This window comes from Panicum hallii, chromosome 5 (genome assembly GCF_002211085.1).
Source record: "Panicum hallii strain FIL2 chromosome 5, PHallii_v3.1, whole genome shotgun sequence".
NCBI classification, from domain to species: Eukaryota; Viridiplantae; Streptophyta; class Magnoliopsida; order Poales; family Poaceae; genus Panicum; species Panicum hallii.
The window spans coordinates 17,218,836-17,244,973 of NC_038046.1; the positions used below are offsets into that span (position 1 = coordinate 17,218,836).

The following is a 26,138-nucleotide window of genomic DNA, read 5'->3' on the forward strand; positions in this document are numbered from 1 at the left end:
GATTGTTCGGTACTTCCAGTATTCTAGGCAGTCAAACTATGACATAAGATGAAATATTTTCTTTATACCATTAAAATAATTATTCCAGCTTAAAAAACTGATCCCGTTAAAAAAATATTTCAAAAAAATCATCCAAGTGTGATCTTATTTCATCGCAAGGAACGCGGTGGTGCAGTCGGATTTTGATTTTGATACAAAATTTTGAAAAATATGACCGTGCGACACTTTGATTGCTAATAGCCTCCAGATAAATTGATAGTAATTGTCGGTACATACGGACGGACAGGGTACCTCCTGCTAGGGTGTCCAGCACGAAGGTGCGAGGGTATCCGTAACCTCGCCCTATGCCTTTGGATGACAGGGCGTACGGTCCGAGCCTGACAGCTGGGGTCGCGGTCTCCGTACCTCGCCCCATGCTCTAGCAGGTCCGGCGCCTCCATGTGCCCATAAGGACAAGGTGCTCAGGAACGGCCACCACGGGCCCGAACCCCCGCGGGGTGGTCCGGTACCGCCACGTGTGGAAGCCGGACCCTCTGGGGCCTGTGCACCTGGGTCGGCCTCAGGGGCCCGGACCTCCCTTCCCTCCGGGGAGAAGGTCCGGTGTCGCCACGTGCCTATGAGGAACCGGCTGCTAAGCCAGCTCTGCTACGTGTCCGGTAGCAGCCAGCCTTCTGCGGGACGCCAGCCCAACTACCGCATTAAATGCCGGTAGGTGGGGTGTGCGTGCCCGGGTCAGGGCGTGGGCTGTCCACTGACACGTCGGGTAGGTATGCTGACACCACGGTAAGCCCGCCAGTTACCGAAGCGGCGCGTCGCATCACCACACCGCGTACGAAGGCGGACGGCGTGTAGTCACATCACAACGCCGCGCGCGTGAGCAAAGGGTAATTATGATCTGCTGCAGGAGGGCTGCGGCGTGCACTGCTACAGTGTGCGCGGAAGCTACAGCATGGCAGGTCAACACGACCCCTTCGCCTGTCAGCAGGAATTGATCCAACGGTAACAGCACAACTTCCACTGTGCATGTCACTGACGGCAGGCACCGTGCCGTGAAACGGTACATAACCATACCCTGGTAGAAGATATGCACATCAACTTCCCGATCGAGGACTACAGGGAGGAACCGAAAAGGAAGATTTTCGAATATGTGGCATAAAGGATCCAATGTGTACATTATCTAATATATCGCCGGGTCCACCTGTCGGGGCCCCGCTCAGTGTATGCGCTCCCCTTGAGCCTATAAAAGGGAAAGCGCGCTCGTTAGAACACAAGTTCTAGAGAATTTCAGAGACTCCCAAGCTCACAAGCTCTTGGAAGCTTTAAGTTCTCACAAACAATACAACATACAGTGGACGTAAGATTTAACGCTCCGGCGGTCTGAACTACTCTAAACCCTTGTGTGCTTTTCATGTTCATTCACCCCTTGATATAGCGTTCCTTGACTTCCTCCAAATTTATCCTAGACTAGGATTAGACGGGTGTATTCCACCACCCTGCTGAAGATTTCCCCCGACAGTAGTAGTAAGTAGTAAGCGACGATGTGGTGGACTGGTGGCCAAATCGTGTGCTCCCTCCGATTTCCAACTTATAATACAGGTCGTTGTAATGTTAGTAATATCAAATATTTTTAACTTTTTTAGGAACTAAATTTGTTTAACTTTGACCATCAATATATAAAATTAACATAAGGTAGATGCTTATAGATTCACGTAAAACATACTTTGAAAATATTTAATTATCCGTCATGGAGGTATCATGATTCCAAATAAATTATCGGTCCATGCTTATTTTTACTTTTAATCAGAGAGAATACGTAGGACCATGAAGAAGTGAATTTTATTTTTTGTCAAATTTGGGATAGCACACGAATGAGCAACCCACAATTAGAAGTTTACACGTATCATGAAGAATGGTAAACTTTGAGGCGTGGGCAAAGGCCATACAGAAATATTAGGAGTCACATGTGTAACTGACAGTTAAACCATTACAGAAGGCGGAATTTTTTTATATTATTAAAATAATTATTCCAGCTTCAAACAAAATTATTCCATGTTCGAATTTCTTTTTTTTAAAAAATTATTCAAATGCGATCTTGTTTTCAAGATTTTGTCGTAATGAATACGGAGGTGCTTGATATATGATTTTGAAAAATATGACCATGTAACACTCTACCTACCGTGCTTGGCTGTGGTACAGTGGTTGCATCTGGGGCAGTGCGTGGCCCCCGGGTTGGCCGGCAGGAAGCGTCGCCACGAGCCCACACATACTTGTGGCTCGGTTTCGCTCAGTTCGCCCAACGTGGGTCCAGCCGAAAGATAAGCCCCCTCTGCCAGTGGCCACATTCAGATTCCTTCGATTCCTGCGGACATTGAAACAGAGAGCAAGCAGTCCGGGAAAACAAAAAACACAGAGCTGGGAAACAGATTGCGTCGCTGCAGCAGGGAAGAAGAAGAGTAGGAAGAAATGGCCGCGATACCAGCAGCGATCTCCTCCGGCTGCTGCTCTTCGTCTCGGCTCTCCCAGCCTGCTGGCCTCCCGCCCTCCTCCACGAGCCGACGGCGCTTCAAGGTCACGGCCATGGCGCCCAAGAAGAAGGTACGTAGGCACCCATCGGTCTCGTGGCTCCGCCCAGCTTGCCCGATCGATTTCCGCTCAAGCCGCTCGCGTGTCCCGGCGCAGGTGAACCGGTACGACGAGAACTGGTCGAAGCAGTGGTTCGGCGCGGGCATCTTCGCGGAGGGCAGCGAGGAGGTGTCCGTGGACGTGTTCCGGAAGCTGGAGCGGCGCAAGGTGCTGAGCACGGTGGAGAAGGCCGGGCTGCTGTCCAGGGCCGAGGAGCTCGGCGTCACGCTCTCCTCGCTGGAGCGGCTGGGCCTGCTGTCCAAGGCCGAGGACCTGGGCCTGCTCAGCCTCGTGGAGGCCGCCGCGGGGGCGTCCCCCTCCGCGCTGGCGTCCGTCTCGCTGCCGCTCCTCGTGGCCGCCGTCGCCGCGGTGGTCGTCGTGCCCGATGACTCCGCCGCGCTCGTCGCCGCGCAGGCCGTCGTGGCCACGGTGCTCACGGCCGGGGCCGCCGGGCTGTTCGTGGGCTCCGTCGTGCTCGCCGGCCTGCAGGAGTCGGATTGAGCGGCGGCACGGCAGGTGCTGCTGCTGGCCAAGAGCTCCGTCGCCAAGCTGACGTCGCCGATCAAATGTTATGTGGTAATTGCATGGGGAAAAAACGAAATCCTGCTAATGCGTGGGAGCTTTGCATTGTATCATAACTAGAACTAGGTAACCACGAACAGAAAGTGTTAGCTGTTCTTGTTCGTGCACAAGCAGAGTGCAAGCGCCATGCCGGATGCTGGACGGGCACACGCTCAATAGCCCACTTTATTAGCACAGTGACTCCGTTTGTAAGCTTTGTTTAATCTGGTGCAGTTTGTACCTGTATGCTGTATCATGTAGATTATTAGAGCGATGATGCGGAAAGGCGCTGCATAAATCCTCTGTATTCGTCACCATTTACGCGCACCCTTCTGCGTAAGCTCCTAGCTGTGTATGACGTGGATCATTATTGTTTGTTGTGTTAGGCTGATCCCAGCAGCTCCCCTAAACTGGCCCCCATGCGGTAATTGAGGCAAGATGGCCACTGTAGCTTCCCCAGTACTGATCGATCGCATCCTGCATCCGAAACATGGAATCCTCTCTCTCCTGCTCCCTTTTCCCCACCTTCTCTTTCCTATATCCCATCTGTTCTGACCTGTAATCAAACGACACGTGGAGGTGGGCATATCATCTGGTACAATGGGAAGCTGCATGCGGGAGACCCTCCGCAAGCTGCTGGGAGCAGCTCTCCGATAGCAGTGCGGACCACGCACGCCCCAGGCATGTTGCTGCGCTCTTTCCCTATCGGAATGGGACAACTGCTAGGAACAGCCTAATAATTCTTCATCTGGATTTGAGGATTCCGCTCTTCGATCAGCTGGCACCGTTTTTATCTTCGTCCTTGGATCGCTGGCCATATTCTTCATCACAAAGTCTTCTTCCTCTTCAAGCCTCCTAACGAGGCTTCTCCGCTCATGCTCCAAACACCTTCTGGGTCCCTTTGGACGTCGGTGCCTCTGGTGGTGGCTCTCGTCGGCGAGCTTCGTGATGGTGCCGACAGTGATCTGCAGCTTGCTCGTGGATTCCTCCGGTGTGGAGGTGTTCGTATGTGTTTGGCTATTTGGGCCTGGTTTGTAATTAGCTCCTCTTTGGAGGGTCTTTCTATAAGACTGCTGCTTCTAAAATATATATTATAAGGTTGTTATAAAAAAACAACACGAGGACGTTCTGACGCTCCTAACTCAAAGCCGTGAGGCGGTGAAAGCGGTGAAAGAAATCACTGGGAGAAAATTCCCTGTTTTCCATCCGACAACATGGATCACTAATCTGTTGTTAGGTGAATTATGTCCACTCGATGAGGTGGCGCTCTTTGTGTGTGGGGGTGTGGTCATTGTGGACAGGGAGGAATGCGCAGAGCCGCGAGAGACGCTAGGTGGATGGTCCTGTTTTTATGGATTTTTTTTGGGGGGTCAACGGAGGAGGGGAGAACCCCCGCCCGTTTCGTTCATTCGAGCATTGTAATCCATCAAAACGGTCCTCTCGTGGCCCTTTAACGATCGTATTATAGCAAACAGTTACAGCATTGTAATCGGTTTACATTGCCAAAGAAAAAAGCGAGCACCACTTATCATCCAGCCTTCTATCTGAGCGCGGTAGTCGACAGGCAGGTTTGCAAGGTCTGACTTAGGGTCCATAAACTTTAGCCTTTCAGTTTTAGCTTTATTTTTAGCCCTTAATGTTTCATGATAGAATGTGATGTCGTTCCTTCACTTCCATAGTTGCCAACATTAAACAAGAGTGAAGGTGTCAAAGTGGGCAGCTGGGATGGCTGCTTGTCGAGGGAGCCGATGTATGTCATTGCCACCTAGATCCGATGGCAGATTGAACCTCAGGGATTGCCAGAATGGAGCCGCAATTGCGCAGCGGAAGATCAAGTGCGTTGCCGTTCCAGGTTTGCTCCCACACAGATCACATATGCTATCATTCAGGATCCTTCATTGGAGGAGACTCGCCTTGTACGAATAAGGCTGTGCACAAGCAACCAGGCGAAAAATCGAACCCGAGGGGGGGTACTGCAGGGTTCTCCACCAGAAGACACTGATGACGCTTCCGGCCAGGTCACTCGTGGACCTGATTAATGTATACAAATCGGTTGTGTGGAGGTTCCCAGTGATTGCCTTCTTGGATCTTCTAGGAATAGATCAGAGGGTGAATAACTTGCTTTTGAATAAACAACAGTGTTTTACAATGAGAGAATACATGAACAAAAAGAGATAGGAAGAGAGAGAGAGGTAGGGTAGACAACCTTCATGTCGTTGAGTGAGATCGACAACGACGAGGGTGCGAGTCGGCGATGAGGTGAACGGCGAGTCGGGGAAGAGGTCGCAGTGGCGGTGGCGGCGTGGTCGGTGACGGTGCTGCAGGCGGGTCCCCTCGCTTCAGCGCCTCTCCAGATCGGTAGAGCTAGGATTTTGTGGAACCCCAGTGGCACGGCGATCTTTTGACGGTGTGCCCTGGCGGCTCCCCTTCTCTTTTCATGGCGCTGCACGAGAGGAGGCCCCATAGCCAATGAATGGCTAGCGCGCCCCCAATCGGAGCGCGTGGGAGGCGGAGGAGTCGGTCCTTGACCAGCTCGGAGATCACTTCTAACACCCGGCTGCATCGGCAAAAGGTGAGCTTCTCATGTCGTCGGCATCCGAGAGTATGACCCGGGACGGTAGATCGTCCATGAGATCAAGTTTCGATGGTTTTTATTTGCATTGTGTGGCCGGTGCTTCTGGTTTTTATTTATTTTTAGGACAAAGGGGAAGTCTCGGTGCATGCAGGGATTAGTGCCAGAAGGAAGCATACTAGCTTGCAGGAAAACAGGTCTCATTTATCTGTCATAAAAGCCATTTCCATGGTCAGCAACCATGTTGGACATGCTGGCGAAAACTTGGCTAATCACTATTGAGGATTGCGTAGCTGCAGTATACCAGACATGATCACTCATCCACTCTACACGTTCAGAGAGCCCAAGACTCAAGCTCGGTGATCAGCCAGAGCCCAGAAGACAGGAAGCAAACATGGCAGAGCCCAACTCGCGCCAGATCGAATCCTCCAGCTTGGCACTAGTACTACTGGATGGTGGGCCACTTATTATTACTAGGAGTTTGTGTTTTGGACGGGTAATTTTACTTGTAACAACTCAACCGTATGACACGTATATACGTTTTGTGGAAGCACGAGGAGTACTAAGCAGCGAGCTGACGCCGCGTCCTAGCTAGCAGCTAGGCTGGCCGGGCGTCGCGCCCGCCGCCGACGTGATCAGGGTCGCCGTCGCCGCCGCGGCCGTGCACGAAGAGGCAGCAGAACCCTCCGGCGACCGTGGCGCCGGCCAGGGCCCAGACCAGGGCGGCCGCGGCCGGGCCCGGCGCGAGAGCGGCCACGCGGCGCGCGAACATGGCCGTGAGCGCCGCGGACAGAGCCCACGCCGCGGCCCGGAGGAGGCCCCGCCGCCGGCGGCCGCGCGCCCGGTCGTGCGCGCGGACCGCGGCGAGGAGGGCGGCCACGAGGGCAGTGGCAGCCGCGACGGACGCCGCCGCGCGGGCGTCCCCGCGGCCGAGCGCGCGGCGCGCGGCGGCGGCCGAGCTGAGCAGGAACAGCGCGGACCCCAGGGCGGCCAGCGCCGCGGACGGCGACATGGTCATGGTGGCTACTCGGATCGCGACGACCATCATGTCGCGGTTACGGGGGAAATCGGATGCAAAGTGATCGAACGGCCAAACAAACAAAATTCACAAGCTACCGTGCGGTGCGCCATTTATAGGTGCTCCTCGGCGTGCATGGCGAGTAGGCGCGTGGCGTGTCGAGAGGGAGCTAGAGGACGACGGGAATTGACTAGACACCCACGGATCAGACCCGGTCATCAGATCAGCTGGATCCTGATCATGTAGGCACTGGTTAATAGAAAAGGCACTGGTAATTTCATCGATGACGAGCCCATCTGCTTGGAAGGATTAGTTCCTACGCCAACGTGTTTAACGAATAATTCTGATCTGCTACGCTTACCTCGTCAGCGTGACGAAAAGAAGCTGATCTCATCGCCTGCATTGTAGCACGTCTGATCAGATGGCCAACCACGGAGTCTTCGAGAAGTTGATGTGCCTGTGCCATGCCAGTGAACGAACGAAACAGCTTTCTTCCGCATAGGAAGCAACGCAGTCCGCCAGTGAGGCAGTGCTCACCATAGAAGATCGGGCAGATCTACCGTGCTGCGACCGTCAGTCAACGGCCCAGTTGCCCTGGGATTGCATTGCAACTTCCAAGAACGTATGCTTGCACAGCAAACCGTCAGAGACTCCTCCAAAAGGCACCTTATTCTATCCTTCAAGATAACCTTATGCCAGCAATGACATCAAAGAAATAACATCATCTTGCATCACATCATTAACATGATCATCTTTCAAAACATGAGAGTTGCAACAACTCGAGCAAACTCGCAACTGCCACAGATAAAAGATTCCTCTAGTTTCCTACACACATAATGCACCAGCACCGGTAAAGAAAAAAGGAAAAAAGAGAGAGAAAGAAATCAGAACAACCACCCTTGCCTTGTCAAACACGCGCACACCATATCCCCCATGGTGATAGGAGTCCAACCAAACCTAGAGGCCACCCCAGACAAATGTCGAAAGGGAAAGAAAAAACTCCCAACGGAACATTCACACAAAGTAGTATCGAGAATGTATCAGTAACCTGCAAAATCTAATCTTACACCCTGCTTTGGTTTCCCCACTACTGCTTTTGCTCCTCGGTTGTGTGCTCGTGCTGGTTACCCGGCATATCATCCTGCTCCACATGTTGCGCAGAGTTCGCCTGTTCGATAGGCTTCATGTTGAGTTTCTTCTTCTGCTGCTTCTGTACTACCTGCCGAGGCATTACCTCCAGGATGAAGCTTCCACCGTTCCATGTCGCCGCGCACACCTTCAGTATCTGGAACACCACGTGCATCCAGTACGACAGGAATATGGGGACAGTCAAGGCCATCGTCGCCACTGTGAACAGCGCCTGGAGCAGTATGTACATGACCTGACGGTTCTTATCACCCAGCAGACCGCTCAGTCTCCACCAGATGTTGTTTGCTTTCTGTGCTTTCTTTGAGAGCTCCCTGAAAAACAGTTTATAACAGGAAAATTTACTGGGTTTCCCAGGTTCAATGTTGCGAGGATATTTGAGAATACCAACAGTTTATGGAATCAAACTTTGTTAACTGGAAAGGAGTCAGGAACTGAGGAATGCATGGGGGCAAAAAGGAAAAAAAAACAGGTACGAACTTAAGCACATAGCATGAGAAGATTCTTTTGTATATAAATTCAAAGTAAAACTCAAGCAACAAATCTACGGACTGCATCAATGTAAATAGGGCATTGTCATTGCATTAAAATACAACTGCAACTGTGTCTATCTAGGTTCATTAGTGCTAATATCACCGTCCAATGGTGGCCAGGTGATGCATGCTGTGTGTCAAGGACAAACCCAAATCCATCTTCCCCCATTGCAATTTCATAAGCCTAACCCTTAAGCTATTGAGTTCATTTCTCTCAGTACAAAGCAAGAGGGCATGCAAAATACAGATGTACATCAAGCAAAGTAGGCTAATAGGTACAGTGCATGCTGGACCTTAAAAAAAAAATGCAAACATGTACCTGTATGATGTCATGACTTCAGGGTCCCTCAACAACCTCTGTCGACGCAGCACATTAACTATGAGAAAATACATAAGTTGCCACAAAGTGTAAGCAGCTAGAGGAACAAAAAACAGCCATGTCCACAAATATGATTTGTTCTCCACATATGGCCATGTAACTCTGGCTGCTCTTCCTTCTGGATGCATGGCAGCAAATGTTTGTGGGTTCCACCACCGGATAGTGAACAGAACAATCCCTGTAAATGTTCTCAATCAGTCATGAAGCACTATATGTATATTAAAAAAGGAAATGTAATGGATGTAATCTGGGAACCTAGAGCAAATATGAGTCAATATAACCTAGACCAGACTTCAGGCTCGGAGCCCTTATGTAGACTAACAGACAAATTGCACACTCTTGTTCAATTCCTCAAGAGTAAATGTTGATCAACTTTTATTTCTAATTGTTTAACATTTTGGCTTAAGTGTTCCTAGTAGTTTCATAGATTTTCAATAATAAGCGAAGATGGAAGCTCAGCTCGACTAAAACAAGGAAGTTCACGAAATCGTGAGCTAGCACGCTAACAACTCATATTCACATGCTAATCAACAAAGAGAAGAATAATTCAAAGAGTGTAAACCCCCATAAATAATTTGCGCGCATTGGTCAAGTGTTTCAACGAACTGAAAGAACTAAAATAGTTCACAAAACTAAATGATGTCATAACCGCAAAAGTAAAGTATCCATACATTGGATCAGGCTGTTCATGGCTGAGATCACTCATCACTTACCAGGTAAAAGATGTATCAGTACACTAACAAGTTTGTCAAATGAGCTAAATACCAAGCTGCAGCGCCACACAATTAGTGCCCAAGCAAGCGGACCCTGTAATGAATTAAAGGATTACACACATATTCTGGAATGGATCAGAAAACAACAAAAAATTGTTTTTCATACCTCTGCAAATGAGAAGCAAACCATGAACAGCTTTTCATCCTTTGGATAGAAGAGAATCATTACAAGGAGAAAAGTGTTGGCATAATAGCAGAAGTCCTGAAGAAAAGGAAAAATATAATCACAATATTTTACACACAAGAAAATGGTTTGCATGTAGGCATTCCATCAAGAGAACATCAAGCTGGTGTCCAACAAACTTATAACTGTGACTAGGAAGTTGGAACATTCAAACTGCAAAATGAAAGAGACTGTACATATATCATGCAACTGCAATGAGTTGCCCAAATATTATATAACAGCACTTTTCACTTATCGTACTAACATGTGCCACTAAGCCATTTCACTTTACAGCTATGCTTCAGGCAGAGCCCTAAAACAGCGACACCGATGCAATTAAGCTGATGAACTGAACAAAGTATAAGGAGGTAGAGCCCTAAAACTGTGACACCAACGCACTTAAGCTGATGAACTGAACAAAGTTCAAGGATATTTCTGATACTGGGTGCATTTCGAGAACATAAAAATGTGAGATGGTATTGGGCTCACCAGGAGATAGTAATGCCATTTCTTGTAGCGATAGTAGATCCAGCGAAGGGGAACAAATATGACATAAAACAGACAGTACACATATGGAACATCCTGTGGTCCTGCAAACAGGAACAGAGCATACAGTGTTACAAGAGGAACCAACAAGAACCTCATGATGTACCCCGCTCAACCGAATAGTTCAATGCTGCAGTTTGCTTACTGGCACCCAAGAGGTAGCAAAATCCCCCAAATCCAAGAACACCCAGCAAGTGTGTGACCTGCACATTTAAAACGCGCGTCACCATGTGACTATGTGACAACATTCCCTACATCCAATAATCTTTGCAGTACAGTACGAACAATAAATGCACAAAGTGGGTGCAGCTACAGTATCCCATTCCGCTCAATTGCCCCCAAAAAAGAGAGCATAAGAACATCGCCAATATCCTCTCGTACTCATCGAACAGTTACATCACAGATGCCCACCAGAATTAACTGCGGACTGGACTGATTACGGAGACACAAGACAACAATCCCTTAATTTCCGATAAATAAAAGCAAGGGCGCGGCAAGATTTGTTGAGATGGCAACATGATTTGCACAGGAAAGGGAGGAAAGGGATTGTAAGCGGAGGCGGGAGGAGGGAGATGACCTTAAAGATGAAGCGCTCGTGCTCCTCGGCCTTGGTGGCGATCTTGACGGCCTGCTTGGATAGCATCGCCTTGGCCTGGTCCCTCTGCAACACGAAACCCCTAGAACAGATCAACAGCTCACCCCGAAAAAAGGACAATCGGAATCGCAACAGGAACCAATCAACGCCAGCCCAACAGCCGGGCGGCGGCGCGGCGACCCACCCTCCGTCGGACGTCGGCCGCCCCGTTGGCGACCAGCGGCGACCCCGCCCCCGCCTCGTCGTCCACCTCCGACGCCATCCCTTCCGAACAAGGCAAGAACCTTCGAGACGCGACCAAGGCCTCTGGAAGACGTAAAAGCTCCCTCCTCCCCCTATCCTCTGCACCACCTTTCTTTTATGAATTTCCCCCCTTCCTCTTCCTTTCCTATTCTTCGCTCTCCCTTGGATTTTGGTGGCCTTTTATACGATCACACGGTGTGACAGTGCTTACAGCTTAATTGTCTTTTCATTTTTGCTTTTCTCGAATCTGATCCCATCCAAAAAAAATACTAAAAAAGCTTCTCTTTTTTCCGTGAGCTCACGGAGCTGCGTGGCGTCTTGGGGTTCCTCGTCAATGATTCGTTAGAGCGCGACACCAGAACACGTGTGCCCTCGCCGTTCTGCACCCGGCGGCCGATGGAGACGCGATTTCTCGTGATTTGGTTTGGGAGGGTCTGGATAAATCGTTTTAGTTTCTCTTTTCTTTCCTTTTTCTCTACAATAATAGTATTTCTTCCCGTCGCGGCGCATAGGTGCTTTACGCGTTGGTGCTGCTTTGGATTGCCGGCAAGTTTTTGTTTCTTCTTTAAATTCTCTGTTTAGAAAAAGAAAAAGGCAAAGGTTTACTTTGCACCACTCAAAATGGTGACAGGCTGGCAGCTATGCAGGTGACAAAAAAAAATGTGAATACCTTTCTAAATCCATGCTGCGTAAATGCAAAGTGAGGTCCACGTCATTAAAAAAAAAGGGACAATGAGGTCCATGTTATCTACACGTAGCCAAATGTTTTAAGCAGCCAAATGCCACTTTGTTCATTTTTCATTGAACGACATCAACTTAATTTGGTTTCTCCCCATCTAGAAACAAAGATTTGTTTAGCTGATCCCAAAACCAGTTTGTTCTTTTGCCCGACTTCCATGTTCCAAACCAATGAGCTTCAAATTCTTCAATTGGTGACAGTCCCCTGGGCTGGCTGGCTGGCTGGATGCACAGCCGCACACGGACGGCACAAATCCTGGAATATTCTTTGCTTAGGCTTGACAAGTTTGGGGTCGCTGTCGCTGCCTACGGTAATTTGTTTTGCTCCATCTGTTTTTTTCGCTTGGGCACGTCCAGGTCCAGAGGAAGCAACGATGAAGAAAGGGCAGGTAGCTCTCCTGTTCCCCTTCACCTTGCCAGCCCTGTTGGAGCTCTTGGACTACTAACTTTTAGATTATCCCAAAAGCCATATACTCCTGAAAGCCTGAAGCTGGAAAGCTCATGCCAGGATGCTTCTAGCTTCCGGCTTTTAGGGGCATCTGATTTTTGGAGATCTTAAAAGCCAATGGTTTAAAAGTGCCCACAAGCTGAAATAAACGGACGCTAAAGGTGTTGAATGCTCGTAGTTTCATTGTAGTTGCGTGCATAAGCAAACTCTCGCGTGAAGCAGCCGGACAAATAGGAGATACAAACTTGTAAAGATGAACATAATTAGTATAGCAATAAAGAGTTCGAATCAAAGAGGAAAATATACCAAAGTGTGGAACCGAGATGTTCCGTGGAAATTATGAAAGAGCTCATAAAGTTTTGCCGGTGAGCGCGAGGCGGTGATGTGAAAATAGAACCATGAAAACAATGTGCTTTTGTTCCAAGTAACTAACCTTTGGATTGGTATTTAGGATATGTTCCAATTTTAGTTACCATTTCATCGAGTAATCTCTCACTATTAAAAAGTAAGAAGTGGCGACCGGTACCTACGTCGTGCGATCTTAGCGCCCCGACGCCGTATCGGTCTCCCGAACGTAATTTTGCACCGTCAATCACGCGTGCGTCATGCCGCCCGCATCCTTCAGCCGTCCAATCTACAGATGATAGGGCTGCCCGCATCGTCCTGCCAAAACAATTTTTGAGCCGTCCGCTATCCTTCATCTTGCCGAACAAAACATCCGCACCGCACCTCCTCCCATCGCCGAAATCGCCGCCTACCGCGCCTGTCACTTGCCGCTAGCTCCGGGCATAAAAACCGAACCCGAAGACCAAATCTGAGAAAACCTGAAATCGGAACCGAAAATCCCGAAGCCCGAACAACATTTTCGGGTACCAAATGCGAAATCCCGAATTAATTTCGGGTATTTCGGGTTCTAACCCGCGGTACCCGAAATACCCAAACATCGTAGGCCTGCCTTTTTGCCTCAGGCCTGCCGAAAGACCCAGTAGAGGAGCAACAGTCAAGCGCCAGCAATCTGGAATGTATTGATGTTTATGCTGCTGGAAATCTAGAACTTGTGTGATTGTGTGATACCGTTATCATGTTATGTGTGATTATGCTGCTGGAAATCTGGAATATTGTTTATGTTGCTGCTTTTTATTGTTTTTTTGCTGCTGAAATGTGTGCTTTGTACAGATTTTGGGTAATATGAGTAATTCTAAATCCGAACCCGAATTTTCAGGTATCTAAAATGTCAGGTATTAAAATTTTAGATACACTTTCGGTAGCAATTTGAAAATTCCAAATTTATTAAATCCCGAATTACCCGACCCGAAGTTTCGGGTAATCCCGAACGCCCGGGGCAACTTGCCGCCGCTTCCTCCGCCACCCCACTGGCGGCTCGTCGTCCACTGGCCGCGCCCCCGTGCTTCAGGTTGCGACAGCAGGCTGCCGCCAGCGCTCCAGATGCCTCCAACCTCGCGCCGCCACCACGCCTCTGCCAGCGCTCCGGCCGCCTCCGCCCTCGTGCTCCAGCAGGCTCCAGCACGCCGCCTCCGCCCCTACGCTGCAAGCGACGCTAGCACGCTGCCTCGCTCGTGACCCAGGCCGGCTTCCTCTACCCTGTAACCTGCCCTGGGCCTGCATCTCCCCCTCAAAGCTCCGGCTGTCAGCGCCGTCGAGGAACTCCCGGCCGCGCTCATATTGCTGCTCTGCCTCACCATCCGCCCCCTCCCCCTGTTTTTTTTACTTTTTGCAGAACCGCCGCCTGCACACCATGGAGGACTTGAGGCGTTTGGATCCACGGCGTCCGCGGCGGACGACAAATCCATGGAGGTGCTGGCCGCATGCGCCGCTATCCCCTACGGCCGCTGTCTCTGCACCCCGTCTTTGTCGTCCCGCTCCATTCACTGGCGAACTCGAGGAGAGAAAAACAGATCCATGGTGATGGCAGCCGGATGCGCCGCCATCTTCGCAGTCCCATCCCATCTACAACAGCTCCATCTCTGTCATCCCCGCTCCAGCAGCTAGCGCCGTGAGGGCTATGGTCGTCCATCCCACCATGACACCCTGTGCCGCATCAGGTTCCTATCCGTGCCTCACCTTCCCTCGCCCGTCTCTGCCCCAACTTTTCCACATGCCTTGAGTCCGTCACGTGACGCCGGCAATGCCCTGGCAATCCAAATCCTAGCTCCAGTCCGCTTTCTCTCTTTGTCATGGCTGCGATCATGTTGGCACACCCATTCACGTGCGGCACCTGAGCTGGAGGAGGGTGACCTCAACCTCACCCTCATCCTGCAGTAGCAGGCAAGTGGCGTCTAGATCTCAGGACCATTCCTAGGGTCCTTGCCCCGTGACTAACCATGTTGTGCATCGGTGCAGGAAGGCTACCGGCTTACCATGGTGTTGAACATACGTATAATGGAATACAATCGTCTACTCCTTTGTCCACTCCAAGTTTCTAACATCCAAGATGCAGTGAGGATGCTGGTATGTTGATGTTCTTTGGATTTGTGTGTGCTCCATATTGTGGATTTTTTTATAAATTTGGATAATTATGTTACACCAGCTCCCATTATGGGCCTATTCATTTAGTAATATAGATATTTGCAGCATAGTAAAGTTAAACTGAAATATAAATTAGAAAGTCTAGCTTTAATACATGTAAATTGTGTGGTGTTAAATATTTTTTCCTCTATGGAGCAATGATGCTTGCACTTATTACCACTTATTTAAAATAAAGAAATGAATCAAACATCACTGGCAGTGATTAGAATTTTACTCAAGTATAGGCAGCAGATAAATGGGGTAGGCAAGCTTTCCCTCTCCTAGGTTAGTTCTTCATATGTCTGTACACATAAATAGAAATGAGCAAGAATGATTAGGATTTATAAATGCTCAAAAGTGCCAGCACCGCATGGACTCCATAATCCCAATCGAGGAAAGTCTCTGCAGCCAGCCTGCAGATATACTTGCATCCGCCTTAAAAAATTTTTGGTGCTGTTGGTGTGGTTGCTATATCGAATTTTTGACTGAAATCGCTGCAGATTGGTGAGCTCAATAAGCTAAGTTTGTGGGAGTAGGAAACATTTGTTATTGTGCGTGCTTTTGGATGTTTCAGGGCACAATATTTTCTTCAAGAATATAATGAATCATAAATTCAAAATGTTGCTACAATATCTCAAAATGTATGTTTGGATGTTGAGATTCAGGTAGGAAGACACTTCAGTTTTTTAGATTGTTTTCACTTTAGAGGACAAATGGATGGCGATTCACAATTTATAATCATGTTCCTGTTCAACTGCTTATTTTCTCGCCTTGGTTACTGTAGTTTTCATTTTTCATGGTCTTTTAACTCTCCTGTGTCAGCTTTTACATATCATATTGACTCAAGGAGCATGTGTTTTATCCTTTTTGATCACCTGAAAAAGGAAACACTTCTGCAACTATAATCCCATGCAAGTAACCTGAATTGCACACAGTCGATGTCAAGTACTAGCACTTATGGTTGTTTCCTTCTTGATATGTGCAGGAAGCACTTGCAAGTCTGGGAGGAATCAATTTAGATGAGGTATTTGATGCGAAGGGTCAGACTAGGATTCTCTTGTTTCAGTTGCAAAGATGAACTCATCAGAAAAAAATAACATATTTTAAGATAAACTTTCTATGCAATAGGTGCTTGGGTGGTTGGCGTCCCAATTCGCAAATAGACAAACTGATCCATGTGTCGGTGTTTAATCTCAAAACCCACCGAGGGATACTCCCGAGGTGGTAGATTGTAGGTAGGGTGTCACTGAGATCAGGAACTCGAAGGTGCAAGGAAGACGAAACTTTAGTTAGGTTCGGACCGCAGTATGCGTAATACGCTACGTCCTGTGTGGTAGTTTGTATTATCTTAGATGATGATTCTTTGGAGTTGGTCTCTACCCGCACTTATATAGTCTCAGGGTATAAGGTTACATGGAAATCCTAGCTCGATACCAGCTTAGGTGTCCTACCCAATTACTACTCGGTTAGTTTCCTTCTATTCTAGCTAGTCCTACTCCTGTACGAGTAGTTACAACTGGTATAGGATGTGGGCCATGCCCCACCTCTTATTCTAGAATAAGTACACCATGTGCGCAGTTCCGTGGCCTCGGGTCTGACAAGCCCCCTCTTTGTAGTCGAGTATTGCAGGCTTCCGAGTACTTCTGAAGGCATCTTTAAGTTCTTCCAAACTTCATATTTAAAGGTGTCTTTCGAGTATTTCCTTGGCTGCATCGAGGCTATGAGGTGCTCATACCCTGAGTAGTTTTCAAATCTTCTTTTATATGGGGTGCGATGAAACTCGCACTCCATATGGAGTAACCCCTGAGACTTAGGTTGAATCGAAGAATTAGGCTGAGGGTCAAATTAGTCTTGAATCTTCAGCTTTTATCTTCTAAAAATTTGAAAAATAAGCCGTCGATAACACGTATTCCGCAACCCCGAATCTTGAATTCAAATTCCAAGGTTTGGAAAAAAGATTCAAAGAGTCGTGGTATGGATTGTGGAAAAAAAATAAGAATTTGATTTGATGGTAAAAATGAGTAAATTGGCTCAGAAATTCGAAAACCTCTTTTTTCAGGATAGCTACCCTAAACAAATGGTTAAGCAAATAACTTTTCCAAAGTAACCTGAAATTACCGCTCAAAATAAATCTTATCCCGAGGAAAAAAAATCTTTTGCATTCCACACAGTAATTGCGGGGCCATCGCTGGTTATTTAGCCGCGCGGTAACTTAGGTTTACTCACCCTTTCGCTTGCACTCTCACTGCCTTGGCCTTTCGTCTTCCTCCGTCTCGTAGCCGCCGCCGCCAGATTCAGATCTAAGCCAATCACAGTTGATCCTCTCCTATTAGGAGTAGTCAACAAGACCTCCCTCCTCCTCTGTAGTGCTGCTCCGTTGCCCCAATCCTCAGCCCCCGAGCGCGAGTGAAGCGGCTCGTGTAGAATTGTGAGCAAGAAAGGCACCACTAAGTCGAAGGAGAAGGATTCCAAACTAGCCGCCATCGCCGGTGATGGGTGGAGAACAAGTAAGTGTTCTGAGGCTGACCTCAAAACGCTGGTAGATGAATGCCTCCTGCAACCCAAGGAGATTATCCAGTGGTGCTCTGCCGCTGGTGATAAGAGACCATATGAGGGGCTGAGGAGATTGTTTTGTTTCAATATTTTGTTGAGCGCGGATTGGCCCTCCCAGCTTCTTATTTCTTTCGCGGTCTTCTTTTCTATTATGGCATCCAACTTCATCACCTCAACCCCATCTCTATTCTCCACATTCTATCTTTGTTCATCTCTGTGAAGCCTTCTTGGGGATAGAACCGCACTTTGACCTTTCTGCTACCTCTTCCATCTCAAGCCACAGCCAAGCGAGTACCATGTATGAAGTCGGTGGTGCCAGGTTCCAATTGAGGCAGGGGATGGAAAAGAAGGACATCCCCTACAAATTCCCGACTAGTTTGTCTAGGTGGAGGGAGCGGTGGTTCTACATTGAAAACCATCATCCCTCACTTCCCGAAAGGACCGCCGGGGCACTCAGGATCCATGGCGAGTGGAAGATGCCATGCCGTGACATGAGCCAAATCGAGGAGCTGCTCGGAATGATCAAGAAGCACATGGATATAGGAGTTATTGAGTATCAGTGATGTACACGTGGCTGGGCAGGCGGATCCAGCCATTGCAGAAGCGCGCGTGCTTTGGCTTCAAATTACTTGGCGTCTCAGATCCGTCTCCGTTTTCTGCAGAGCGTATTAAGAAAGGTGAAGCCTTGCTGCGAGTAAGCCGGGTGCTCATGGGCGATGAAACCGTCCCATATATGCGGAGCCTATACTCGGCGAAGAATCCTCCCGAACAGGTAGGGGTAAGTGGTCGTATCGTTCTCTTGAGTACTTCTGATATCCTTTAATCTATTTTTTATGACAAATCTTGGAATATTATTGCAGGATAATATAAATGTATATAGGAGCATGCCTCCAATGCCGGACATTGATCGTCTGAGCCACCTGATGCTGTCTCGGCCCACTATTGATTCAGAGGGCAGGGAGGACGACGAAGGCACCGATGACGACCGCATCTTGGCGGAGGTGACAAAGGGCAAGAAAACGAAGACCTCCCAGGAAGGCTAGAGCACTTCTGGTGGTGATCCTTTGCCCAGTCACCCCAAGGGACCAAGGGCCACCATCCGGAAGTGCAAAGCTGGTGCTTTGCCTCATGGCGCTGAAGATGACACACCCAGTTCAGTGCTCTTCATCGACCCTACTAGTGTTTTTGATTGCTTTCTCGTGGTGATTTTGATTGAGTTATTCTCTTTCTTGAATCTTGAATTCTAGCTCCCCAAACCTCAAGCATGCTAAGCAAAAGATCGGGGAAGCAGTCGCGGATGATACTATGATGGGAGAAGATATGCCCTCCGTCACAGTAGACCTGACAATAGGTCTTGCTGAAGCCACGCTGGGGCAAACACCGCCCTCGGCTGGCACCATAGTGATGGTAATCTTCACGGTTGCCTCGTCGAAGCAGACCCTGCCTATGACTGGCACAATGGTGTTAGCAAGTGCTTTAGGTGCTGCCCCAGCACCCAAACCACTCAAAAAGAAAAAGTTAGGAGTAAAGAAGTCTGCACTGTAAGTATCCGAGTGCTTTCACTTGTATATTGTAGGTTCGTTGTTGTAAGGAACAATTGTCATTGTTATTTTCTTATGTTTAGGCCATCCGGACGATGCCGTGGAGGCTCCAGCCCCCGAGCTAGAGAGGGCATTTGATGTTGCAGTTCGTGATACACCGTCGAATTCCCTTGTCGGCATTGAAACTGGCAGGACTAAATCAGGAGCCAAAGATGCGTCCCCGGAGATGCTTGCAGGTGAACATATTGTACCGCCTCCACCTGTGGGTAGCAATCTACCTGTCGCCCGACTACTTACTAGTTGCAAGGTGACAGGTAACCCGCAGCATCAGCCTGCCCCTAGAGATCAAGGTGCTGCGGGTTCTTCCTCAGGTGGAATCCTGGTGACTCCCCCTAAGTGGCAGTATGCCATCCTGACTGGCCTCATTGAAGATCCAATGTTGTTTTCGGCGACCTTGACAGAGTTTCAAAATACTTTCAAGGAATTGTATAAATTTTCCACGGTAAGTATCCTATACTGATGATATCTGACTTTGCCGACTAGTATTTGGTGTTCTGACCGCCTTTTCCTGACGTACAGACCTTGGCCAATCGATCCAGAATCAAGTCGGGCAAACTCAGAGCGGTAGAAGATGGAGCCCGCCAGTTGCAGGAAAAAGACCGCCGGATTGGTGAGCATACCATGAAAAATGTTGTGCTTCGGAATGAGTTCGACACCCTTAAGCAGGAGCGCACCCGGAAGTTTTGCTCTTGAAGCATGAGATACAGAATCTGTCAAACAAGAACAAAGCCCTGGCCAAAACTCACCAAGGTAATGCTCATTCGACTGCTTTTATCTGATGTAGAATATCCGAGTGTTTGTGTCTAAACTTGTACGAGTACTTCTTCTTGTTGCTTGCCCACAGAACTCAATAATATAATAAGATATAAATATGATCTATTGACCGATGTGAAGAATCTGCTATATCGTTGCACAGATGATGTAGAGTGTATGGCGAAGAAACTTGAAGATGCTGATGCGCAATTCGGAGAGTGCCTACAACATATCAAGAACATGGCCGAAGAAAAGGAAATAAGAGAAAAGGAACTTGAAGAACTCAGGATTGCTGCCCAGATAGTAGTCGACATGGTGGATCCTCGCGAAGAAGGGCGGGTTAGTGACAAGACGTTGTTGGAGTGACTTCACTAAGCCCCTTAGAAGATTACTTGCTACATCTCGGATACCACCAAAACCTATGTGGCGCACGTCTTGATGAAATCCTATTGACCCAAGGCCAACCTGAATCCACTAGCTGACAGCATGTCATCTGACTGCTCTGAGGATAAATTCTCAGAGTTTGTCGAAGAAGTGAAGTCAGTAGCTCGTAAGTTAGTTGATAGCTTGGAGTAAGAATGAGAAACAATGGTCAAACCACTGAACAATCTTTTTGAGTAGGATCAAAAATCATAGGACTTATGTGAATTATCAGAAACATCCGAGCTACACCGAAGGCAACGCTTCTGGAAGTAGTCGATGTCATGGTATTCAAAAGTTAGACCCCTGTAGGGGTGCAAGCAAATCAGGTTTTACTCATGTCATGCGAAACTCTGGATTGCTCATGTAAATCAGGTGTGGCAACCTCTTCGATGTTTTTGTAATACTTGGCGCGACTAATGCTGCTGAATCATGTAGGTTGGCATTCGAATTATTAGTTGGAAAATGCACATATAGCTTTGCGACTTAGCCGACTTGGCTTATGGAACCTCACGCTAAGCTCCTGGGTGATAGGGCAAACGGCCCGGGCCTGATAACTGGGGGCACGGTCTCCGGACCTCCCCCCACGCTCTAGCAGGTCCGGCGCCTCCATGTGCCCACAAGGGCAAAGTGCTCAAGAACAGCCACCACGGCCCCGGACCACCGCGGGATGGTCTTGGGCTCCCACATGAGGATGCCAGACCCCTAGGGGGCCTGTGCACCTGGGCCAGCCAGGGGGCCCGGATCTCCCATCCCTCCAGGGAGGAGGTCCGATGCCGCCACGTGCCCCTGAGGGAGCGGCCGCTAAACCAGCGCCGCCACGTGTCCGGAGGATTCGTGCCTTCTGCGAGAAGCCAGCCCAGCTACCGCATTTAATGCGGTGGTTGGGGTGCGCGTGCCCGAGACAGGGCATGGGCTGCCCTCTGACACGTTGGGCAGGTATGGCTGACATCACGGTAAGCCCGCCAGTTACCGAGGCGGCACGTCACATCACAGCGCCGCGTGCGTGGGCGAGGGGCGTACAGTCATATCACAGCGCCGCGCGCATGGGCGAAGGGTTATTATGACCTGCTACAGGCGGGGGGATCTGCATTCAGGCAGCGCCGGCGGATCCGGCTCTGTGCACTCCCCAACAGTGAGGAGTGCATGGACCGAAGACCTACGGGCGGAACTCAATCGTAGACGTGCGGGAGAGGACGCCCGTGTCTCCATGGAGCGGGCGCGTGAGCGCCGGCTCAATATCGAGGGTCGGAACCTCGAGGCCGAGCTCGACATGGCTGTACCGAAGCCGCAGGGACGTGTCCAGGCCCCGGTGGCTGGGGTGGGCTGCGCAACGCTTGCAGACCACCTTCGAGCGGTGGCCTGGCCGTCCAAGTTTGGGCCCCACCTGCCAGAAAAGTATGACGGGTCTACCAACCCGTCAGAATTCCTGCAGGTCTACATCACCGCCATCACGGCGGCTGGAGGTAACGACGCCGTAATGGCAAGTTACTTCCACGTAGCCTTGACCGGGCCAGCCCGGATATGGCTCATGAATCTCACCCCGGGATCCATCCAATCCTGGGGAGAGCTCTGCGCGCTGTTCTCGGGGAACTTCGACAGTGCGTACTAGCAACACGGCGTGATGGCCCACCTCCACGCTGTGAGGCAGCAACCCGGGGAAACACTCCGGGCCTTCATCTCCCGCTTCACCAAGGTACGTGGAACCATTCCATGTATTTTCGATGCATCTATTATCATGGCATTCCGACAGGGGGTCCGTGATGAGAAGATGTTGGAGAAACTGGCGACACATCAAGTGGAGATTGTGACCACCTTGTTTGTCTTGGCGGACAAGTGCGCCAGAGCTGCAGAGGGCCGTGCATGGCACTCTGTCCCTCAAGGAGGACCCACCCAGACGGGGGCTCTGGTGCTGCTGCCCCTGGCGGCAGCAAGAAGAAGAACAAGAAGAACCGCGGTGCAAATAAGCCGCAGACTGGAGCTCGGTCGCTACAGCGGCAGCGGCCGGGGCCAGAACTCGTGCGGCAAGCATCCGCGCCAGCAGCGTAGTGACCATGGGTCGTGTCTTGTTCACCCTGGGCCCGCCACAGCGCCTCCGAATGCCATGAGATCCTGAAGCTCGCGGAGCGCATCAGCAAGAGGCACGAGCAGGCCTCCAAGGATCACTCCCCCCGCCGCGGCGGCCTGACAAGGAGAAGGTCTCTGACGCTGACGCTGCCGCGGCGGAGAAGGAGTTGGGGTACCAAACCCAAAGAAGGACCTTAAGGGTCTCTACCACCAGTCTGACTTCGAGTCCGGGGGTGACGAGCACCGCAAGAAGCTGTACGTCATGTACGGCGGCAGCTCGGAGCTTGTCTCCCGGAGGGACGTCAAGACCCTTCGCTGGGAAGTTTTCTCGGTGAAGCCGGGGGCGCTAAAAGTGGCACCCCACCAACGGTGGAGGAGCACCACCATCTCCTTCGGGCTATCCGACTTCCCGGAGAACATTGCAGGGGCCGGGGTGCTACCGCTTGTCACCGCCCCTCCATCGCCAACATCAAGCTCCACCACGTGCTGATCGACGGAGGCGCCAGCCTCAATGTCATCAGCTATGCAGCGTTCAAGCAGCTGCAGATCGCGGAGTCTAAGCTGGACCCGTCATGCCCATTCTCCGAAGTGGGCCCGCATCCCGTCTACCCGTGGGGACCATCTCCCTGCCGGTCATGTTCGGGACTGAGGAAAACTTTCGCACAGAGAACGTACAGTTCGATGTTGCGGAGGTGAACCTCCCATTTAACACCATCATTGGCAGACCGGCTCTGTACCGGTTCATAGCCGTTGCCCATTATGGGTATTTGGTCCTCCAGATGCCATCCCCTGCAGGAGTCCTCACCGTGCAACGTGACCGGACCGCTGCCGTAGCGGCAGTAGAGAAGCTGCATGCTCTGGCAGCAGGTCTCGCCCCACTTGCCGGCGTAGAGGGGTTCGAGCCCTCACCCTCGCGCGCTAGGGCACCAGCCAGGGCGCCCAAATTTCATCTGTCTGACACGGACGATGTCCCCGTGAAGACCATCCAGGTCAGAGCGGAGCCCTCCCAGACCACCCGCATCGGGGGGAACCTAGGAGAGAAATAGGAAAGCGCGCTCATCGCCTTCCTTCAAGCAAATGTCGACGTGTTCGCCTGGGAGCCGTCATAGATGCTCGGGATCCCCAGGGAGGTGATTGAGCACCATCTGAAGATCCACCCTGACGCCAGGCCGGTGTGACAGAAGCCATAGAAGCAGTCCATCAAGCGGCAGAACTTCATCCGTGAAGAGGTCCGCAAGCTGCTGCAAGCTGGTTTCATCTAAGAGGTCCACCACCCCGAGTGGTTGGCCAATTCAGTCGTCGTCCCAAAGGCCAACGGAAAGCTTCGGATGTGCATCGACTGCACCAACCTCAATAAGGCATGTCCAAAAGAACCCTATCCACTTCCACGTATAGATCAAATTGTAGATTCCACCTCCGAGTGTGACTTGCTGTCCTTCATAGATGCCTATTCTGGTTTTCATCAAATCAATATGGCTAAGGCAGATAGGAAGCATATAGCTTTTGTAATAGTGGATGGTCTTTATTGGTATGTTGTATTGCCATATGGACTGCTTAATGCCTTACCCACCTTTGCCCGCGCAATGAACATTACATTAGGTGATTTGATTAGGGACATAGTTGAGGTTTATGTTGATGACATCGTAGTCAAGACTAGAGAAGCGAATTCCCTTCTAGGAAATTTAGCTCAGGTCTTTGTCAAACTGCACGCAACGTGCACGAAGCTTAACCCTGAGAAATGTGTCTTTGGTGTTTCAGCGGGTAAGCTCCTCGGGTTCCTGGTGTCACACCGGGGGATCGAGGCAAACCTGGACAAGATCCAGGCAATCGAAGCAATGAGGCCCCCTGCACGACTCAAGGACGTGCAGAAGTTAACGGGGTCGCTTGCAGCCCTCAGCCGCTTCATCTCGAGGCTGGCGGAGAGAGCTCTCCCCTTCTTCAAGTTGATGAGGGGGTCCGTGTGACACTCAGGTAAATAGCATGGTCACACCCTAGATTTTTAGTGTGTTATTATGTACAAAATGTGGCAAAAGTGTGTTTAAAAATTTTAATGCTAAGGAAAAGTGGTTGTTTATATAATTATATTTTAATAGAGGTCCTTTTGTGCTAAATGGGTGAATATGGAAGGTAGAATTCAAATGTATGAGGGTTATTTTGCAAAATTTCAAAACTTGTGTTTAAATCGCAAAAGTAGGTGAAACTACCCTTTGGATATATGTGTAGTGTAGTTTTATCTATAGGATTTACATAAAATTTGGAAACTTTGCTAAGTTTCATATTAATTTCAAAACTGTTGCTTTTCTGCAGATGAACCCTAAAGCAAAGTTGTAGATCTTGAAAAACTCTGCACTTTTGCTTTTGGGCCCATCTACAGTTGAGCTCTGGTTTGAAAGTTATATGTGCATTATAGTGAGGTCCTTGAACTTTCTACTTTTTACAACTAGGTCCCCTTCATCTTCCCCAATCCCAATCTCCTCTGCTTCTCCTCTGCTGCACGCCGCCGCCCCTGCCCGGCCATGTGCGCCGCCCTGCAGCTCTGCGCCGCCCTTCCACGCGTCGCCCCACCCCTTCCCCCACCACCCGTGCTACCTTCGCTATCCTCCCCTCCCCTTGCCACGTCGGGCCACCGGAGCCCAGCAGCTGCCACGCATCCGAGGGAACCACCGGCGTCGCCCGCAGTCTTGAGCTCAATCCCGTGGCTGCTTCTCCTCTCCCTCTCTTCTATGTAGCAATGTGCTGCTATAAGACCGGCCCAAACCCCTTTCCCTTGCCTGTTCTCCCTTTCTTCCTCGCGCCACCGACGCCCGCCCGTGCTCCTCGCCGGAATTCCCCTCGACCGTGCCACCCCGCCCAAATCCCCACGGCCAACCGCTTCCCCACCTTCTCTCCTAGCTCCCTGACCTGATCCGGTCCAACCTCCAGCCCTCCTTCGCCGGAATCGCCCCCACCCCGAGCCGCCTCTCACCGGAGCCGCCCGAGCTCGACCTCACCGTCGACAGCATCCTTCCACCACTTCTTTGGCCAATTCAAGTACGGGAATCTCATCCCCATCTCCTCCTGGTGCTCTTGCGCGCTTTAGATCCCCATGTTCGCCGGCCCTTCGCCGGGAACGGCGACGCGCCGCCCCGGCCGCCGCCCCTCCTCACCGCCGGCAGTGCTCCACCCCTGCCCGTTGAGCCCCACCCTTCCAACCGTCTCCCCATGCCCTGTTGGTCGTGCCAAGCCGGCATCTCCCCGCCGGCGACCTTGCCGCCGGTGGGAACATGCCGGAGCCGAACGGCCGGCCGCCGTCGGGGCCTGGCAGGGGCATTTGTGCAAGGGTTTTTAGTGTTCCAAGGACCCAGGCGCAAATATACCGAGGACCCCCCCTTGTAGTTGATGCTACTGTCTTGTAAAATTCGTAGAAAACTGTAGAAAAATCCAAAAAATTACCAAACTAATTTTGTTGGAATCTAGATTTCAAACCCTAAAACTTTTATTAATGAAGTTTAGTTTGAAACCAAATACTTTTGAACCTATTTTAAATCCAAGGTTAAGAGGTGTTTTGTGTATAACCTCTTCATGCTAGCTTTGTTTATTGTGATTTTTGGTATGTAATTTCTATAGGCTATGTGTGAGTTTGTGTAAAAGTTTCAAACTTAATACTATTTTATAGTTTAAATTCTTTTGAATTTGGGTAATTCAAATTTGAAATGATTTGAGATTAATTAAGCATGTTCCTTAGGCTTAAGTAATTAGATCTTTTTGTCATAATCTAATGTGTTGATAATTAGTCTATAATTAATTTTTCAAGACTTTATAATTCTATTTACCTAAGATTTGAATTTAAACTTGAAATTTGAATTCAAATTCAAATGTTTTAGTCCTGTTTTCAATAAATA

The 26,138-nt window shown here is 49.8% G+C and overlaps 3 protein-coding genes and 1 long non-coding RNA gene across 4 annotated transcripts; 2 read left to right on the plus strand and 2 right to left on the minus strand.

The window, feature by feature from the left end:
- Positions 1-2,298: 2,298 nt before the first annotated feature.
- LOC112893852 lies at positions 2,299-3,523 on the plus strand. Its single transcript, XM_025961367.1, has 2 exons — positions 2,299-2,595; positions 2,680-3,523. The coding sequence occupies exons 1-2, from the start codon at positions 2,464-2,466 to the stop codon at positions 3,121-3,123; spliced, it is 576 nt and encodes a 191-aa protein (XP_025817152.1). The 5' UTR covers positions 2,299-2,463; the 3' UTR covers positions 3,124-3,523.
- Positions 3,524-6,353: 2,830 nt separating this feature from the next.
- Positions 6,354-6,773, minus strand: LOC112892517. Its single transcript, XM_025959660.1, has one exon. The coding sequence runs from the start codon at positions 6,771-6,773 to the stop codon at positions 6,354-6,356; it is 420 nt and encodes a 139-aa protein (XP_025815445.1).
- A 716-nt stretch (positions 6,774-7,489) lies between these two features.
- On the minus strand, positions 7,490-11,328 carry LOC112894812 (uncharacterized membrane protein C776.05). The gene is made up of 8 exons (XM_025962625.1): positions 11,093-11,328; positions 10,891-10,974; positions 10,459-10,516; positions 10,257-10,357; positions 9,711-9,806; positions 9,545-9,638; positions 8,772-9,009; positions 7,490-8,233 (listed from the first exon to the last, which is right to left on the minus strand). The coding sequence occupies exons 1-8, from the start codon at positions 11,168-11,170 to the stop codon at positions 7,861-7,863; spliced, it is 1,122 nt and encodes a 373-aa protein (XP_025818410.1). The 5' UTR covers positions 11,171-11,328; the 3' UTR covers positions 7,490-7,860.
- Positions 11,329-13,705: 2,377 nt separating this feature from the next.
- On the plus strand, positions 13,706-20,542 carry LOC112894599. Its single transcript, XR_003229006.1, has 10 exons — positions 13,706-14,400; positions 14,699-14,806; positions 15,849-15,887; positions 18,079-18,194; positions 18,277-18,568; positions 18,664-18,957; positions 19,041-19,193; positions 19,272-19,459; positions 19,537-19,767; positions 19,934-20,542. It is a non-coding gene; the product is annotated as an uncharacterized LOC112894599 (long non-coding RNA).
- The last annotated feature ends 5,596 nt before the right edge of the window (positions 20,543-26,138 follow it).

Coding starts and splice junctions, on each gene's coding strand:
- LOC112893852 (XM_025961367.1), top strand. CDS start 2,464: ATGGCCGCGATACCAGCAGCGATCTCCTCCGGCTGCTGCTCTTCGTCT. Junction 2,596..2,679: donor CCATGGCGCCCAAGAAGAAG/GTACGTAGGCAC, acceptor GTCCCGGCGCAG/GTGAACCGGTACGACGAGAA.
- LOC112892517 (XM_025959660.1), bottom strand. CDS start 6,773: ATGACCATGTCGCCGTCCGCGGCGCTGGCCGCCCTGGGGTCCGCGCTG.
- LOC112894812 (XM_025962625.1), bottom strand. CDS start 11,170: ATGGCGTCGGAGGTGGACGACGAGGCGGGGGCGGGGTCGCCGCTGGTC. Junction 10,975..11,092: donor CGGCCGACGTCCGACGGAGG/GTGGGTCGCCGC, acceptor TTCGTGTTGCAG/AGGGACCAGGCCAAGGCGAT. Junction 9,010..9,544: donor ACTGATACATCTTTTACCTG/GTAAGTGATGAG, acceptor GAACATTTACAG/GGATTGTTCTGTTCACTATC.